The sequence below is a fragment of the Miniopterus natalensis genome, chromosome 15 (assembly GCF_054644295.1).
Source record: "Miniopterus natalensis isolate mMinNat1 chromosome 15, mMinNat1.hap1, whole genome shotgun sequence".
NCBI classification, from domain to species: domain Eukaryota; kingdom Metazoa; phylum Chordata; class Mammalia; order Chiroptera; family Miniopteridae; genus Miniopterus; species Miniopterus natalensis.
The window spans coordinates 26,848,297-26,866,727 of record NC_142095.1 but is presented as its reverse complement, the minus strand read 5'-3'; the positions used below and the strand labels follow the sequence as shown (position 1 = coordinate 26,866,727).

Sequence of the window (18,431 nt, the reverse complement as noted above, 5' to 3'; positions counted from 1 at the left end):
AGGCAAAATGGAGATAATGTATATATTTTTGTCATTTGCAATGAATCAAAGCATTACCTAATGTTGACTATTTGGAGAAATGTCTGGCCCAGGCTGTTTTTTTGCATTGCCATTAGAGTTGTCAAAAATTTCTGTAGCTTTGTAGTGCAAGTTATATGCTACCAGAGATACTTTGAAGAGTTTTCTTTAATGAAGCAAAACAAGTTTATTAAAACTGTACATTTATCAGTCAAGCAATTACTGAAATAGATGATTGTGCTTTAAGTTTAAGAGAACAGTTATATACGGATATCTTTATTCTAATGGCTATTTTTAGCTACCCTTTATTAGTTTTAATATTGCTCTAATATTCTTGCCTGTTTTTAAAATTGGGTATATAGTACAGTTAATAAATTATGAAACCAAAACTGAAAATTTTTTTCTGTAACTCCCGGCAACTTTCCTTCTGAGAGATAACTATCTAAACAGTTTAGCTTATAGTTACCAATCCTAATGCTATGTATGCATTTACATACCTTTATGTGTAAATATCAGTATCTTTAGTATATAATCTCTTCATTTTTCATTTAATGCCTTTTGTGGATCTTGTTACATCTGTATGTTAAGCCTTCTTAACATTCCCTGGCATTTTAATCATTAGTATCTATTACATACCTCTCCTCTTCTGATGGATCTTTTTCTTATTTCCAATTATTCTCCACTAAAACAGTGCTGCAATGAATATTTTGTACATACTTCTTTATACATATGTGTATTTTATAGGATGGATTCCTAGAAATGAAATTATTAGATCAAAAGGTATGTGCCCTTTTTATAAGAATCCTGCCAAATTGCATATCATAAAAGATGGAAGATCAACAACCCCACCCACACTACGGAAGAGTTCCTACTTTTTGCATTCCTGCCAGTCCCTTTAATATGTTAATCTAGTAGATTAAAAAAGGTGTCACATTATTAAGATTTCTGATTATTTCTTTTCCATGGCTATAATGTCACCTTATTTCTCTCTGAGGAATTAAATAATCTTGTTTTTAAAGTGGTATTGCTTCTTTTGGCATCTTTCTCCATACTGATTTTCTCAAATATTTGGTGATTCTTAGTTTAGCTCTTTTTATACTGTGACTTCCTGTTTATCTGCCTATTCACTGTAACCTGCCGTCAGTAACTGTAGGAATTAGGGTAGACTGTGCTGATACTTGGAGTCTCCAGTATGTAAAGATTTCCATACCTTCTGGGATAAGGTGGCTTCCAAGGGCTCAGTACTCATGCCCCTCACCTCAGTCCAGTGCCCATGTCATTGCTCTTTCAGTTTAGCTCAGAGGAAGGGGGATGCCTGATCAGAGCAGCTGCTCCACTTGCAGTTCCCTTGAGAATCTCACTGATGATTCCCCTAGCCTCCTCTCATTCCTTGTATCCCTTGATTCTGAGCTGGAGTTCCCCAGCACTTCTTGGTGTTTTGAATGACAGGAATGAATAGAACTGTTTCAGTCTACCAGTCATATGCCAAGAACAGGTTATATTCCTTCATAATAAGATCATCATAAGTTGACTCGTTGAATTGTTTGTGTATGTGTGTGTACATTTATAGGTATATATAAAAAACATGTATACATATGTATAATGTGTACACACACAGTTCAGCAGTTGAGTTTACCATCCATCACCTTACTAATGGACTTAACCCTATTCTTGGATTTAAAAGTTTTTAAAACTGTGATAAAATATACTAATGTAAAATTTACCATCTTAATCATTTTTAAGTATATAGTTCAGGAGTGTTATGTGAGTATTCAAAATATTCTTAACACATTGTTAAGTGCAACTGATCTCTAGAACTTTTACATCTTGCCTAACTAAAACTCTGTATCCATTAAACAACTCCATATCCTCCTCTCCCCTCAGTCCTTAACATCCACTATTCTACTTTCTATCTCTGAATTTCACCGTCTAGATGTCTCATATAAATGGAATCATATATTATTTTTTCTTGTTGTGACTGGCCTTTTTTATTTAGCATAATGGCTAGAGATTTTCTTGTTTGTCACAACTCATGGGAGAGTGCTTTTGGCACCTAGTAAGTAGAGTTCAAGGGTGCTGCTAAATTTTCTACAATGCACAGGACTGTCTTCTACAACAAAATATAAATAGTACTGAGGTTGACAAATCCTACTCTAACCTAAAACATCTGTGTTATAAATAAAGTATGTCTTATTTTCTTAGGGCAGAAGCTCAGGCACAAAATCTTAATGGCTGGCTTTGGAAAATGCAGAAGATGACTCAACCTTTAGTTCAGAGGTTCTGGGGATCTGCCTAGGATGTTTTCTTAGTAGAATGACTTGGAGTCTTTACAACCTTAAATTTTAGGGAAAGGAAATATCAAACATTAAAAAGTTTTTCTAACTTACAGAAAACTTACAAGAAGAGTACAAAAATTCCCATATAACCTTCTTTCAACTTCCCCAACTGTTAACATTTTACCATATTTGTTTTACCAAATTGTGTGTGAATGAATTTTTTGGAATCATTTGAGATTAAGTAATATACATCATGTTCTTTTACCCCTCAATTCTTTAGTATGCATTTCCTAAAAACAAGGACATTCTCATACTTAACCAGAATCCATCCATTAAAATCAGGAAAATAATATCGATATAGTTCTGTTGTCTAAACCACACATTCCATTCAAATATAGCCTCTTGTCTCAATAATGTCCTTTATTAGGTACAGGATCCAACTCACGATTACTTGTTGCATTTCATTGTTATGTGTCTTTAGTTTCCTTCATTCTAAAACAGTTGCTCAGCCTTTTCTTATTTTTAATGACTGACTTTTTTTAAGAATATAAGCCAGCTACTTTGTAGAATGTTACTCATTTTGGATTTGCCTAATGTTTTATCATGATCAGATTCCAGCTATGCATTTTTAGCATAAACACTGTAGAAGTGGCAGAGTGTATGCATTTTATCAGGAAGCAACAATGTCAATTTGCTCAGTTAATATTGATGTTGACTGTTATCACATGATCTAGGTTTTTCTCTGTAAAGTTAGTATTGTTGTTGTTGTTGTTACTTCTCAACCAAGGATATTTTTTCCATTGATTTTTATTTTTTTCTTTTCTTTTATTTTTTTAAATATATCTTTGTTGATTTCAGAGAGAGGAAAGGAGAGGGAGAGAGAGAGATAGAAACATCAATGGTGAGAGAGTCATTGATTGAGCCCGCAACCCAGGCATGTGCCCTGACCGGGAATCGAACCCTATTGCCTGGATCCTAGGTCAACGCTCAACCACTGAGCCACGCCCGGCCCGGCTCCATTGATTTTTAGAGAAAGTGGAAGGGAGGGAGGGGGCTGAGAGAGAAAGAGACACTGATGTGAGAGAGATACATCCATTGGTTGCTTCCCACAAGCGCCAGGGATTGAACCTGCAACCCAGGTGTATGCCCTTGACCCGCAATTGAACCCGAGACCCTTCCTTGCACATGTCGACGCTCTAACCATTGAGCAACACTGGCCAGGGCATGTGGAAGGATATTTTGATTCTAAGTTGTCATCCTGTTTCACATTAGATTTTTACCCAGTTGTTTTAATATTGATTAATTTTCCTTGCTTGAATCAATATTACAGTGGTTTGCCAAGTGCTGATTTTCAAATTTATTTTACCTGTTGGATTTATTAGTTGGCTTGTACCATAAGATAGAAGCTTTCTTCTTCATTTCTTGATTTTTTTTTTTACTTATAGTAATATAGATTTATGATTTCTATTTTATTTAGTGACTTATAATTAGTTACCGTAATTTATTTTGATGTTCTAAATAACCCAGATTTGGCTAGTGGCAGCCCATTGAAGCTCTCTTCTGTGTCTTTTTGACATGTCTCATATCATTCTTTAAGCATTTCCTTCCTTCTTTCCTCCCTCCCTCCCTCCCTTCCTTCGGATATGTTTTTATTGATTTTTAGAGAGAGAAAAACATTTGGTCTGTTGCCTCCCATATGCACCCTGACTGGAGATTGAACCTACAGCCTAGGTATATGCCCTGACTGGGAATCAAACTTGCAGCCTTTTGTTATATAGGACAATGCTCCAATGAAGTGAGCCACCCGGCCAGGGTGCATTTTTCTTTCTGATACAATGAAATGTTCTAGGCTCATCTCGTGTTTTCTCTATTTCAGTTTTCTTCAGGGAGTCCTGATTCCTTCAGTTTTGAAAAGTATTTAGAATCCAAAATCTGGGCATTTAGGCATTTTCATGAAACAGTGAGATAATATATGTATATCTGTGTTTGTATATATTTGGGCAAACAATGCACAGAGATATATTTCTTTGTCTTTTAAAAAGCATGAAGTTCTTATCAATGCCTCTAATTTGGATCTAACACCACAGGATTCTTTCTAGCCTTTGACTTCATATATATTTTTAAAAGATTTTTTTAATTGATTTTTAGAGAGAGAGGAAGGGAGAGGGAGACAGAAACATCACTGTGAAAGTGAAACATTGATCAGCTGCCTCCTGCACTCCCCCTACCTGGGATGGAGCCCACAACCTGGGCATGTGCCTTGACCGGGAATGGAGGGAATGGAACCAGCAACCCTTCCATGTATGGATGACGCTCATACTGGGGATTGAGCCTGCACCGAGTATGTTCCCTGATAGGGAATTGAAACAGTATGATTTTGTTGTATGGGATGACTCCCAGCCAACTGAGTCACATCGACCAGGACTGACCTTTCGTATATTTTTTTATTCTAAATATTTTTAAAAGAGTTTTATAGAAATAGTAGTGTTCAGAGATGTCTTTTTTGTTTGTTTGTTTTTTTAAATCCTCACCTGAGGAGTAAAAATTTTTTTCCATTGATTTTTATTTTTTAGAGAGAGTGGAAGGGAGGGGTGTTGGGGGGGAGAGGGAGGGAGGGAGGGAGGGAGGGAGGGAGGGAGGGAGGGAGGGAGGGAGGGAGGGAGGGAGGGAAGAAACACTGATGTGACAGAGACACATGGATTGGTTGCCTCCCACACGAAACCTGACCGACCAGGGGCAGGGATCAGACCTGTGACCCAGGTACATGCCCTTGACCAGGAATGGAACCTGCGACACTCTGATGCTCAGACTGACACTCTAACCACTGAGCCATGCCAGCCAGGGCACTTTTGAGACATATCTTTTTAAATATTTTTATTTATCTTTATTGTTGAAAGTGTTACAGATGTCCCCTTTTTTCCCCTGTTGATCCCCTCCACCCTGCACCCCACCCCCTCAAGCCTTCACCACATGATTGTCTGTGTCCATGGGTTATGCATATATGCATATAAGTTCTTAAGTTAATTCCTCCCCACCCACCCACCCCTGCCTTCTCTCTGAGATTTGTCAGTCTGTTCCATGCATCTATGTCTCTGGATCTGTTTTGTTCATCAGTTTATTTTGTGCATTGGATTCCACATATGAGTAAGATCATGTGATACTTGTCCTTCTCTGATTGGCTTATTTCACTTAGCATAATACTTTCCAGGTCCCACCATGCTATCTCAAAAGGGTAAAGGATCCTTCTTTTTTATACAGCTGCATAGTATTCCATGAGGTAAATGTCTGAGAAGATGCTTGATATGTTTCAGTCTTTACTTGTAGAGACTTGTTTTGTGTCCTAACATATGGTGGTCTATCTTTGAGAATGTCCCACCTGCACTTGAGAAGAATGCCTGTTCTGCAGCTTTGGGGTGGAATGTTCTGTAAATGTCAATTAAATCCATCTGATCTAGCATGCCATTTAGAGTTACTGTTTCTGTGTTGACTTTTTGTCTGGAAGATCTATGTGGTAAAGTCAGTGGGATGTTAAAGTCCCCTACTATGACTGTATTGCTGTAAATCTCTCTCCCTTAAAGTCCTCCAAAATTTTTTTTTTCAGCCTGTGTGAGCCTTTTGTTTTGAGGTGGGTCTCTTGTAGATAGCATATATTGGGGTCATGTTTTCTTATCCACTCAGCTACCCTATGTCTTTTGATTGGAGCACTTAACCCATTTACATTTAAGGTTATTATTGATAGGTACTTATCTAGTGCCATTTTAATTCTTTACTTCTATGTTTTTCTCTATTTCCACTTCTTATTACAGCAGTCCCTTTAACATTTCTTGAAATGCTAATTGTGATAAACTTCTTTAGCCTTCTTTTGTCTGAGAAGCTCTTTATTTCACCATCTATTTTGAATGATAGCCTTGCTGGATAGAGTAGTCTTGGTTTCAGAACTTTGTTTTGCATTTCCTTGAATACTTCATGCCATTCCCTGCTGGCTTGTAGAGTTTCTGATGAGAAATCAGTTTTGTATAGTGACCTTATTTGCTGCAAGGTTGCTTTAATTGCTTATTAGTTGCAATAGTGTTTTTGTTGAGTCTTTCAAATATTCTACATAGATAATTGTTATACCCCTATTCTTTTTTACATATTTATATACAATTTTGCATCTGTTACTTTAGAAAATTGGTAATGACTTTTTAGCTTATTTTAATGTTTATATCAAATCTCAGTTTAAAAAATGTCAAGTACAAAGTAATAAAATAATAGAATATAAATCCTTACAGAATCTTGTCAGATAATTCTGCAGAGGGTTTTTGTTTTTTTGTTTTTTTTAAATGTGTTTTGGCCTAACTGGCATAGTTTTTCATTAAGTATAAGGCAGTGTCCTTCTTTCTCTTAATGCAGTTCAGCATCTAGATCCAAAAAATAGCATGGATTTTCTTCTTTATTTTAGTATTTTCTTACAAGGATTGGGAAGAGAAATGGGATTAATTAATTGTATTTTGTGTGTGTGTGTTTAGCCAAGATTTAAGTCTTAATCCAAATGGTTATATTATGCCTCTGAGCCAAGAAGACTTATTACTTTTCTTTTAAAACATCATATGTTTGGTTTACCTTTTTTTTGGTTTGGGTTATTTGTGTTTTTTTATAGAAACTGAAAATTAAAGAAAAAATTTAGTTCAAATAATAAATGACTTTTTAATCCAGATTGCAATTCTGCCACCTAGTGTTTGCATGTGGATTTTTAGGAAACATTTTTCCTTTTTCAGAACTGAGAATAATTCTTTTCTTTATTCTTAGCTTATAGATGTTATATTTGCCAATTAAAACTTTAAAAGGGGAATCCATCTTTATTAATCTTTTTGAGGAATTAGATTTTAAGTATCTCAGATGTTAAAGCTCATAAAATTTTTATAAATTCATTGTATAAAATTTGCTAAGTGTTTGACATGGATGCTTGCACAATTCAATTCTATAATGAGTGATTTTACTTTCTTAGAGTCGGGGTGGAAAAAAGTTTCTTGCTGTACTGAAGGAAATCTTGGACAGGGATCCCTTGTCTCAACTGTGTGAGAATGAAATGGATCTTATTTGGACTTTGCGGCAAGACTGCAGAGAGAATTTCCCACAGTCACTGCCAAAATTATTACTGTCAATCAAGTGGAATAAACTTGAGGATGTTGCTCAGGTAACAAAAGATCACTTGTATAGCATGTTTTGGGAATATATATTACTTTGTTGATTTTGTGTAAATTGTGCTTTCCTACATAGGTATATTTCTATAGGTTAGATAGTTTTTTGCAAGAGAAATGTTGAGGTTTTAAACTCTTACATATAATCTAAATAGTAGTCCAGAAAGTTTTAAGATTTTAAAATCCCAGATTCTGTGTATATTTTCTGTATCATTCACTAAACAATAAAAACAGTGGTCTTGGTGTAATCACCTATAGCAATTACTGGCAGGTTGTAGGTCCTGAGCTACTTCCAACAGTTTAGTGAACTCCAAAGTTTTAATCTTAAGACCCTTTGCAGTGACCATTCTAAAATGAGTATATATTGTTTGAAAATTACCTCTGTTTGTGGAAGGTAACATTTTAGAGCATAAAATTAAACTGTTCAGATAAATTTTAACATTCATTTCAGTTTGGCAGAGTTGAATGTTTACCTTCAGGCAGAATAAAGAAGGGAAAAAAATTTTGCTCCAAAAAGGCCACTAAATTTTAACTCCTTGATTTAATTTTTTAAGACTCTGTGAAAAAGCACTGGCATTTATTAAATTTAATTGGTCTTTAATGCGCTATAGAAAGACCCTCAAAATGGTTTTTAATCAGGATGAATACGTTTAGCGTATTAAAATAACCAAATTTGTTTATCTGTTTGAATTCACCCAATCTTTTAAAGAGTTTTCTGGTCTTAGTAAATTTATAATGACTTTAGAAGTTTATTTTAATCATATGCATTTAAAAAATCTATGTTATAGTTTTACTTCTCAACTTAAGTGTAGAAAGGATTTCTTTTCAGTTTATTTCTTAATGATTTTTTGAATCATGTTATATAATTATATTATTATGGGCCTTGTTTAAACTGTTTCTACAGTTAGACCACATGCACATTTCTTACTCTGAAAAGGAACTATTTTTGTCGTTTAGATAGGTTTTCTTATTATTCTGGTGTAGTTTGTGTTCTAACCACTTTTTTAAATTCAAGCTTAGTTTTCTATGAACCCTCATAATGCTAGAATATCAGATATAAACATTTTTTAGTTTACATATTTGCCTACTTCTCGTGGATAGTATTCAGTTCTAAGTGCTTCCCGATCCCATCCTCCACCAAGAAATACATATTATTTTGTATAGAATTATAGAGTAGGAAACATTTCTTGCTGTATACTATCTGAGAGAGAAGTTTCATATGTCAGAAAATAGAATGAGCTAATTTATGGTTAATATTTTTTTATTTGTACCCTAGGGACAGTAATTTTTATATTCAGGATTTTAGCATGCTTATCTCATTTCCATGAGGGAATCTAAAGCATTATTTTCAGATAATTTAACATCCTTCATTTTGGTAGAAGAAAGCTAGTAGTGTAACTTATTACTCAATTAGAAACACCTAGATGTGTGTAAACAGGTGTATGAAAGCATGAATTTCACAATCCTAATTACCTTTTTTAGTAGTGTAGAAAAAATTTAATAGAATTAAAAAGTAGTGTGGTTCAGCTTCTCTCCCTACCTTACCCCATTGCCTGTTATAGTGAACTGGTATAAAAGAATATAAATTGTGTTTTCAGTATATCTGCTACCTTGTAAAGTAAAGAGTCAGAAGCTTGGTGCAAAGTTTGTACTCTGATTCTACAAGTATAAGCCATAGGTGAAAATTCTATAGAAGTGTAGCCTCCCATTAATCCACAGGAAAATATTCTGTTAGCGTAATGCAAAAGGGGTTTTTGTTAGCGTAATAATGCAAAAGGGGTTTCAATAGTTTTTGCAGCAGGCAGGTAGTCAGCATTGCTTTTACTATTTATATGGCTGAGTCAGATTATTTCCCTTTTCTGTTGGCTTCTATAGGTTTCCGCAAACTAAAGTGATAGATTTTGGTAATTTGTTTATGTAATTGATTTTTTAATAATCATAAATAATCTTATCAGTTGCTTTTCAATAGTAGGGCTGTTTTTAACCCATAACTTAGTTGAACCTCAAGTATTACAGAACATTATTTTCCTTTGCAATATCGTTTTTGTGAAGTAATGTATTCCAGGTGTTAACTAGAGATGCTAGGACTTTTTTTTACTATTGTTTTAGACCCTCAGGAAATGGTACCCCCCTAATTCCTCTCTCCATAATGAGGACTGCTGGTCCATTAGGGCCTTGGACAAAGTGGAGAGAGGGCCCATCAGTGATAAAAAGTGGAGTGAGGCAGGTATTTCATATCTTTAAACCAGTATTTCTCAAACATATTTTATTACACTCCTTAGGAGCCTTTTTAGTCAGTTTTTCCCTTAATAACCTCATTCACATGAGATTTTGATACCACAGACAAGTATATGTCTGTTTAGGTATGTATATATGTGCTTTATAATGTATAGAAAAACAAGTATAAAGCTTATTCTCTTTATTCAATGCAACTTTAAGAATAATTAAACAAAATTTTAAGGTAAAATTTAAAATTAAAAAAGCTATCATTTTACTGTATTTGTTGAAAATTTTTGATGTAATTTGTCATGTAAATTATGTTTTATATGTATGTTAGCAGTTTACATAAATGTACACTAATAATGGCAATGTAATCTAATTTTTAAAACTTATTCAAGAGCTCTTATTCTGTAAATGTAAAACTATTGAAAAATAAGTTAATTTCTTTTTTTTTTTAAACATATCTTTATTGATTTCAGAGAGAGGAGAGGAGAGGGAGAGAGAGAGATAGAAACATCAATAATGAGAGAGTCATTGATTGGCTGCCTAGCCCGCAACCCGGGCATGTGCCCTGACCGGGACTTGAACCCCGATCTCCTGGATCCTAGGCCGACGCTCAGCCGCTGAGCTACGCCCGGCCGGGCAATAAGTTAATTTCTTAAAAATTGTTTTTAGTGAACTTTGAAATTTTTTGATATGAGAAAATACCTTTTAAATTAGCTGGTAGATATTCATTCAGATATTACTGACTTTTGGGGGCCACTGACTTAATTAATGAAAGGTTAAGTAATTTGTAGAATTAAATAATGAAGTATAAACTATTTTTATTTCATTCTTAAAGCCCAAATCTCACATAACAGCACAAAGGACATACACAAGGCAGCCAGCAGGTAGTAACAGACCACCTCTTACAACATGACTTTGAGACTGGGCAGTCAGTTGAAAGAAAGTTCTCTAGTCATTGCCATCGATTTGCCATAGTTTTGTAACTCTGATCCTTGGACTTGATGTCAGTGATAACCAAGGAAACTCAACGAGATAAATATTAAGGAATAAGATTTTGTTAGATAGGGTTGAGCTTTAAAGGGCCACATGAATACCCAAAATATTTTTGTTCTCCATAACCAATTTTCTTCCCACTTACCATCCCTGATAAGAGTGCATGCTATAAACATATCAAAACCATGAGGAGGAAGAGGCTTTTGCAAGGAGCAACCCTGAAGAGTCTCACTTTGTTCTGATAGGATACAGATAAAATATAACCTGTTTTTATTTAATTCTCAAAGCCCAAGTCTTACACAGAAGCTCAAGAGGTGTGGGCTCTCTGCAACTTGGGTTTCCAAAGGTGTGGCCATGTGTACCCAAACCTGTCCTCTACCTGCAGTCCCAGCATAATCTCCCCAAGGGGTTTCTTTTTATCCTATGTCTAGACCATTTCTACGTGACATCTACAAATAGGAGACTGGTTGTATTTGTCTTGTTTATAGGAAATAAACAACTAGGTACTATTTATTTCTAATGGGTTATTTATTATGATTTAAAGGTTTAAATATGTTATGGTCAATAAAAAGTTCCATTAAGTGATAAGATTCTCTTAAAATATTGTTAAAAGTAAACTCCCTCAGAATTTTATATTGTTATTAATGAACTTTATATGTAAATTGCCCATCGTTAACTTGAGCATTGCAACTTATATTTGTACTTTGAATTTTACCTTTAATTATTTCTTGATCATTTTGTGCACACGTATCCTCCTTCCCTCCCTACCTTGCCCTCTCTGTTTCTTTCCATTTAAAAATTATTTAATGGATATTGTTTGTAGAATTCATATATTCAGTATATCATCTATTTCCAAGTAAGTACTTAATAGCTTTTATTACCTGCTTATCTATAGAATATCTCAACTGTCACAATCTTTATTAATCCATATTAACAGGAATGGATTTTTGAGGCCACTGTAATTGCAAGTATGCTTTTCCTTTCTTTGACCCATCTCTTCTCCTAACCCCTATAATTTCTGAACCAGTTTCAATTTTTAAACAGCTTCAGGCACTACTTCAGATTTGGCCTAAACTACCCCCCCGGGAGGCCCTGGAGCTTCTAGATTTCAACTATCCAGATCAGTATGTTCGGGAATATGCTGTAGGCTGCCTGCGACAGATGAGGTATCTCCTGCATTTGGCTTTTTTGGGGGGCAAGGAATTGGTAGGGTAATGTCTGCTTGAATATCTCATAAGAAAGGAAGAGACTAGGAATTCAGAATTTAAAAGCATCTATGTTTCTCCCTTCCCTCCCTCCTCCTCCCCTCCCCCTCCCTTCCTCCCTTCCTCTCTCTCTCTCTCTCTCTCTCTCTCCCCCCCCCCCCACTTACTCTGTATTGTAAAACAAACAAAAACGTACTGGAGCTGAGTTCCCCAAGATCACTCTCAGGTTCCATGATTCACTAGGAGGACTCATAGGACTCAGCATATAATCATACTCTTGGTTATGATTTATTACAGCAAAAGAATACAGAGCAGAATTGGCAAAGGAAAAAGATTCATGGGGCAAAGTCTGGAGGAAACCAGGCAAGTTTCTAAGGTTCCTTTCCCAGTGGAGTCACACTAAATACACTTAATTCTCCCAGCAATGAGTCGTAACAATGCATTTGAAATACTGTCTACGAGGGAAGCATTAGAGACTTGGTGGCTAGGGGTTTTTTTGGAGAGCTAATCACATAAGCACCCTCTGCCTAGCACATACCAAAATTCTAGAGTTCCAGAAGAAAAGTGGGTATTCAGCATAAACCATACTGTTTGCACAGTTGAGTCATGTTAAGCTACTCTTACCTGTTAGGGTGGTAGAAAGCCTTTTGAAATCTATGTTTCCAGATGTCAACCAAGGGCCAACCTTTTTCAAAGGATAACAGTCAGGCCATCTACGATAACTCTTTTTTTATCTACCACTTGGAATTAATAGATGTTAATATTTTGTAATGATTATTTAATTTTTTTGTTTGTTTTTAAGCAAATAACATTACAGTTAAAGATGAAATCCTCATAGTTTCTTTAACCAAGCCCTGATTTTTTTCTTTCACTTTCCAGAGGCAACCATAATTATGAATTTGGTGTGTATCCTTCTGTACCACATTTTTCTGTTTTTACCACACTTCTATATCTATAAAAATATAGATACAGAATAGTATTATAATACATTCAGAATTCACACAAATGTGTTTTGCCGTATGTATTGTTTTACACTTTTCTTTTTTTAAAATTCAGCATTAGGTTTTTCAGGTCAGTCCTCTCTTATTAAATATAAATATAATTTTTTCCTTTTACCACTGTGTAATATTCTGTCGTAGGGATATATCTTAATTATTCCATTCCCCTATTGAGGAACATTTTAAGTTTTCTCCTGATTTGTCTAGTACAAACAATGCTGCAGTGAATATGCTGGTACAGTCCCCTTTGGTCAGTACTGTCTGGAAATCTGTGGGGTTTATTTGAAGGTAGTGGACTTGGGATTCACATCTTAACCTGATTAGTGGAACTGTCTCTGATAGGAGTGTGTTTACATGTGAATGGTTTGTGGATGGACACCCAATAGAGAACCACTAATCTTAATTAATTCAACTCAGTTTAATTACACTATTATGTTATATTAATTCAGTAGTTCAGTACAAATGGACTCATTTTCTTATCCTCCAAACTATTTAAAGTTAAGATTTTAATTGATTATTGATTGTCTGGAAGAAGGAATTATTAACCCTAATGATAGGAAAGGAAGATAAATTGCTGAAGTACTACTGATACAGTTTTATTTTAAAAAAACTGATTGGTTGACTCAGTACACAGCTTTTTCAGGATGACCAGAAATCAGTACCTAATTTTATTGTAACTCTGGGCTGATTGTAAATACAATCAATGATTGTATCAACCTAAATAATTTGATAAAAATGCCCCATATATCTGTTCTTTGCTCCCTTCCACTCTCCCTCTTGCCCATCTGAAATCCTCAGCTTTTCTTGAGTTTTTGTAATAGTGAAACAGTGAATGTAAGCGTGCAACAGGCCTGACCCAAAAGAACCATTGTGTTTCAGTAAGTGAATATTCAGTAGTTTGATAGGATGGGGTCTTTTTCTGGCACAGGGTGTGGAGTGACTTATATGTTGTTTTTTGTTTTGTTTTTTCAGTGATGAAGAACTCTCACAGTATCTTTTACAACTGGTGCAAGTTTTAAAATATGAGCCTTTTCTTGATTGTGCCCTCTCTAGATTCCTATTAGAAAGAGCACTTGCTAATCGGAGGATAGGGCAGTTTCTATTTTGGCACCTTAGGTAAGTGTTTTATATTTCAATTTGAGTCCATCTTGTACTTTTATAAATATAAATCAGCCTAATATAGGACATTTAGCAAAAATAGTCAGTTTCTTATTTTTAAACATCTCAGGGAATAAGGTATTCCTCCCTGTTTCAAATGTGTACACCATTCTTTAAGTGAGAAAAAATTGAGTAGAAGCTAATTGAGAGATTAGTTAGTTGTGTGATGTGAGTCAGAGCTTTGTAATTGTCTCTAAATTGGTAGTATTACCTTTTCACTCCAAAAAGCAAATAAGGTAAGGTGTAAAAATTTTGGATTTCTTGGAATCATGAATTAAGTATTTAAAAAAAATTTTTTTTCTTTTAGATTATTTTATTTTATTTATTTTTAAGTTTCCTCATCTTTATTGTTGAGAATATTACAGATGTCCCCTTTCTATCCCTATTGATCCCCTCCACCCCATATCCAGGCTTTCCCTATACCAATGTCTGTGTCCATGGGTTATGCTTATAAACATATAAATTCTCTGATTAATCTCTCCCCACCCACACACCCCTCCCCACCTTCCCTCTGAGATCCCTCAGTCTGTTCCATGCTTTTATGTCTCTGGATCCACTTTGTTCATCAGTTTATTTTGTTTATTATATTCCACATATAAGTGAGATCATGTGGTATTTGTCTTTCTCTGACTGGCTTATTTCACTTAGCTTAATACTTTCTAGTTCCCTCCATGATGTGCCAAAGGATAAAAGATCCTTTCTTTTTATGGTGTAAATGTGCCACAGCTTTTTTATCCACTCATCTACCGATGGGCACTTGGCTGTTTCCAGATCTCAGCTATTATAAATTGTGCTGCTTTGAACATAGGGGTGCATAAGTTCTTTGTGATTGGTGTTTTGTGTTCCTTAGGATATATTCCTAGAAGTGGGGTCACTGGGTCAAATGGCAGTTCAATTTTTAATCTTTTGAGGAAACTCCATACTGCTTCCCATAGTGGCTGCACCAGTCAGCATTCCCACCAGCAGTGTACTAGGGTGCCCTTTTCTCCACACCCTCGCTAGCACTTGTAGTTCGTTGATTTGTTGATGGTAGCCATTCTGACAGGTGTGAAGTGATACCTCATTGTGGTTTTAATTTGCATCTCTCTGATGGTTATCGACATTGAGCATTTTTTCATATGTCACTTAGCCATTTGTATATCCTCTTTGGAGAAGTATCTACTTAGGTCCTTTGCCCATTTTTTAATTGGATTGTCTCCCTTTTGTTAAGTTGTATGAGGTTTTATCTTTTTGAACTATGATGTTTAAAGAATGGGAAAGTTGACTGTTCCACTAAAATTTTTTCACAAGAGGATGTGTTCTTCTTTTCTTTGGTTGGCATCCTTAAGTCAATTTTATAATAGAATAAAGAAGTCATTACTTTTATTTGGTGATCTGAAGTGTTTGATAAACCATCATAATATTACTTACTTTCTGCAGGTCAGAAGTACACATTCCTGCTATCTCCATACAGTTTGGTGTCATCCTTGAAGCTTACTGCCGGGGAAGTGTAGGGCACATGAAAGTGCTTTCTAAGCAGGTATCAGCTTGTTTTAATCTTCATGTTCAGTTTGTCACATGGTACTTGATAAATTGTATCATATGCTCTTTCTTCCTTTTCATTATTTATAGAAGTTTCAGTAACTGAATCTTATTAATACATTTTTAAAAATGAAAATTTAGCCCGGCCAGGCGTGGCTCAGCGGTTAAACATCGACCTAGGATCCAGGAGATCAGGGTTCGATTCCCGGCCAGGGCACATGCCCGGGTTGCGGACTGCAGCTGATCAATGACTCTCTCATCATTGATGTTTCTATCTCTCTCTCTCCCTCTCCTTTCCTCTCTCTGAAATCAATAAAGATATATTAAAAATAATAATAATAATAATAAAAATTTAAGTCAAAAAATGAAGTTTCAACAAACTTAGCAGATCATTAATTGAACGCTACCTGAAAAATTAATCAGGAGTCCTTGTAGTATTTATAGTAATACCATGCCTTAGATTTTTAATAGGAAATATGTATTTAGATATGCTTAACAATAGGTTTGTTGATGATGGTGACAATAATCTTTAGACCTTGTTTTTTCATATCCCTGAGCTACTCTTTTCAGTTAGTATACTATTTATGATTCATATACTCTGCCATTTGTTTTAGACTGAGATTTTGAAACCAAAGTCCATAGGCGTTAAAAGAATTAAAAATCCTCAGTCTGCTTTTTCAAACCACGTGTACACACACACACACACACACACACACACACACAATATGCCTGAAATTGTGAATTCTCCCACAGTCCCTCGTCTTCTGTCCTGGCTCTCATTTTTTAATCATTGCAGACGATGACATTTTGGTGATATTAATAGGTCAGATATTAATTGCTTACTCTATGCCAGGAACCATACTAAGTGTTTTTAAGTATGATATCTTATTGTACTCCTAATAATGCGCCATAGTACTTACCAACATTGTCTGGATTAGACAAGGGAAAAAACTGAGGCTCCAAGGGTTTAATGAACTTAACTAAAAAGTCACAACTATTAAGTGACAGAAATCCTTACCAAAGTTAGGTCTGTCCAGCTATAAAATTAACATTTTTTTTTTGGTTGTGTTTTGTTTTGTTTTTAATACTGGGAGTTTTCATACCTTTTTAGCAGCACAGCTCTTTTCTTTTAAAATCAAAACTTAAACACAAACCTAGTATGTAAAATAGACAGTATTGTCATTTTATCAGTATAAATGTATTTTTGAAGCTAAAATAAAATAGAAGCCATTTAACAATATCATGAAGATGTTTTACTGAACACAGAATTTCAAAATCGGGGGTTATTGTTGACAGTTGTAGTCTCAGTATTCAATTATTTCCATATTTTGTTTTAGCAATAATCCTCATTTACACAGCTAAGTAATTGCAAATAGTAATGATTTTTTTTAATAGCTTGCCTGCAAATGAGAAGCATAACTGTGGCCCTGGCTTGATTTGCTGGTAGGGCCTTGGTCCCTTGAAGGATAAGATGAGAGCATTTCTGCCCTCAAAATAAAACAGCCCTGTATCCCATCTTCTTTCTCTGGAACCCTGCATTGACAGATAGCAGCAATATGCTCTTGTTCTTTAGCAGTACTTTTTTCTGAATTAAGTATTACCTAACCTCACACCAGAAGGTTTTCTTGATGGCTTAGTATATATTTAGTCAGAACCTACTATATGCTAGGGTTTGTTTTAGGTATCAGTGATGTTAAGTCACATTAGCTATGTTGCTGAAATATAAACTCAAGAAGTATGTGTACAAATCAGTGATTAAGTATTTTGATGCAAGTGTTATGGGAGTATTACAGAAGCACCAGAGAGACAAGTAACCTAGCTTAGGGCATTAGGGAAGAGTTCACAATAGAAGGGACAATTGTGGTAGGTTTTGATGGTCTAGTTGGTGTTAGCTAGATGAAAAGTGTTAATGTTCTACAGAGAAACAGAACCAATGTGTATATATTTAGAGAGTGAGTGAACGGAGGTTGAGTTTGAGATTTATTAAAAAGAATTGGCTCAAATGATTATGGAGGCTCTGAAGTCCCAAGATCTGTAATCAAGCAAGCTGGAAACCCAAGAGAGCTGATGGTGTAGTGCCAGTCTAAGTCTGAAGTCTAAGTCTGAAGGCCTTAGTATGTAAATTCTGGTCCAAAAGTAGACAAACTTGACACCTAAGAAGAGCCCATGTTTCAGTTCAAGTCTGAAAGCAGGAAAAGACCTGTGTCCCGGTTCAAGGCAGTAAGGCAGGTGGAGTTTCTTCCTACTCGCAGGAGAGTCTGCCATTTTGTTCTATTCAAGATATATGTCTGGATGAGGCCCACTTGCATCAGAGAGGGCAATCTGCTTTCCTCAGTCTACTGATTCAGATGTTAAGCTTACCTGAAAACACCCTTACAGACACACCCAGAAAATGTTGGACCAAATATCTCAGTACTCCATAGCCCAGTCAAGCTAATGCATAAAATTAATCATGGTAGATGCCCGGCCGAGCGTGGCTCAGCAGTTGAGCATCGACCTAGGATCCAGGCGATCAGAGTTCAATTGCCGGTCAGGGCACATGCCCGGGTTGCGAGCTGCAGCCGAACAGTGACTCTCTTGTCATTGATGTTTCTCTCTCTCTCTCTCTCCCTCTCCTTTCCTCTCTCTGAAATCAATAAAGATATATTTAAAAAAAATAAATAAATAACATTAATCATGGTAGATCAACTAAGCATCTATATGCAGGTTGTTAATCCATAGTTAATCTACAAATAAAGACAATAACAAGGTCAAAATGTCACCTAACATGATACAACTACCCTGAGTATAACTAAAAATGCACTAAGCTCTTTCCCAGAAGAGGAAGTAATGCCCTTGAGTGGTGTTTATTCTTCT

At 35.4% G+C, this 18,431-nt stretch overlaps 1 protein-coding gene across 5 annotated transcripts in view; it reads left to right on the top strand.

Moving 5' to 3' along the window:
• Positions 1-18,431, top strand: part of PIK3CB (phosphatidylinositol-4,5-bisphosphate 3-kinase catalytic subunit beta) — a 144,730-nt gene that overhangs the window by 100,528 nt on the left and 25,771 nt on the right. For all 5 annotated transcript variants that reach the window (XM_087824959.1, XM_087824958.1, XM_087824957.1 and 2 more), the window contains 4 exons: positions 7,282-7,470; positions 11,738-11,859; positions 13,869-14,012; positions 15,474-15,573. In XM_087824959.1, coding sequence (XP_087681085.1) covers positions 7,282-7,470; positions 11,738-11,859; positions 13,869-14,012; positions 15,474-15,573 — 555 coding nt within the window. The remainder of the gene's footprint in view (positions 1-7,281; positions 7,471-11,737; positions 11,860-13,868; positions 14,013-15,473; positions 15,574-18,431) is intronic.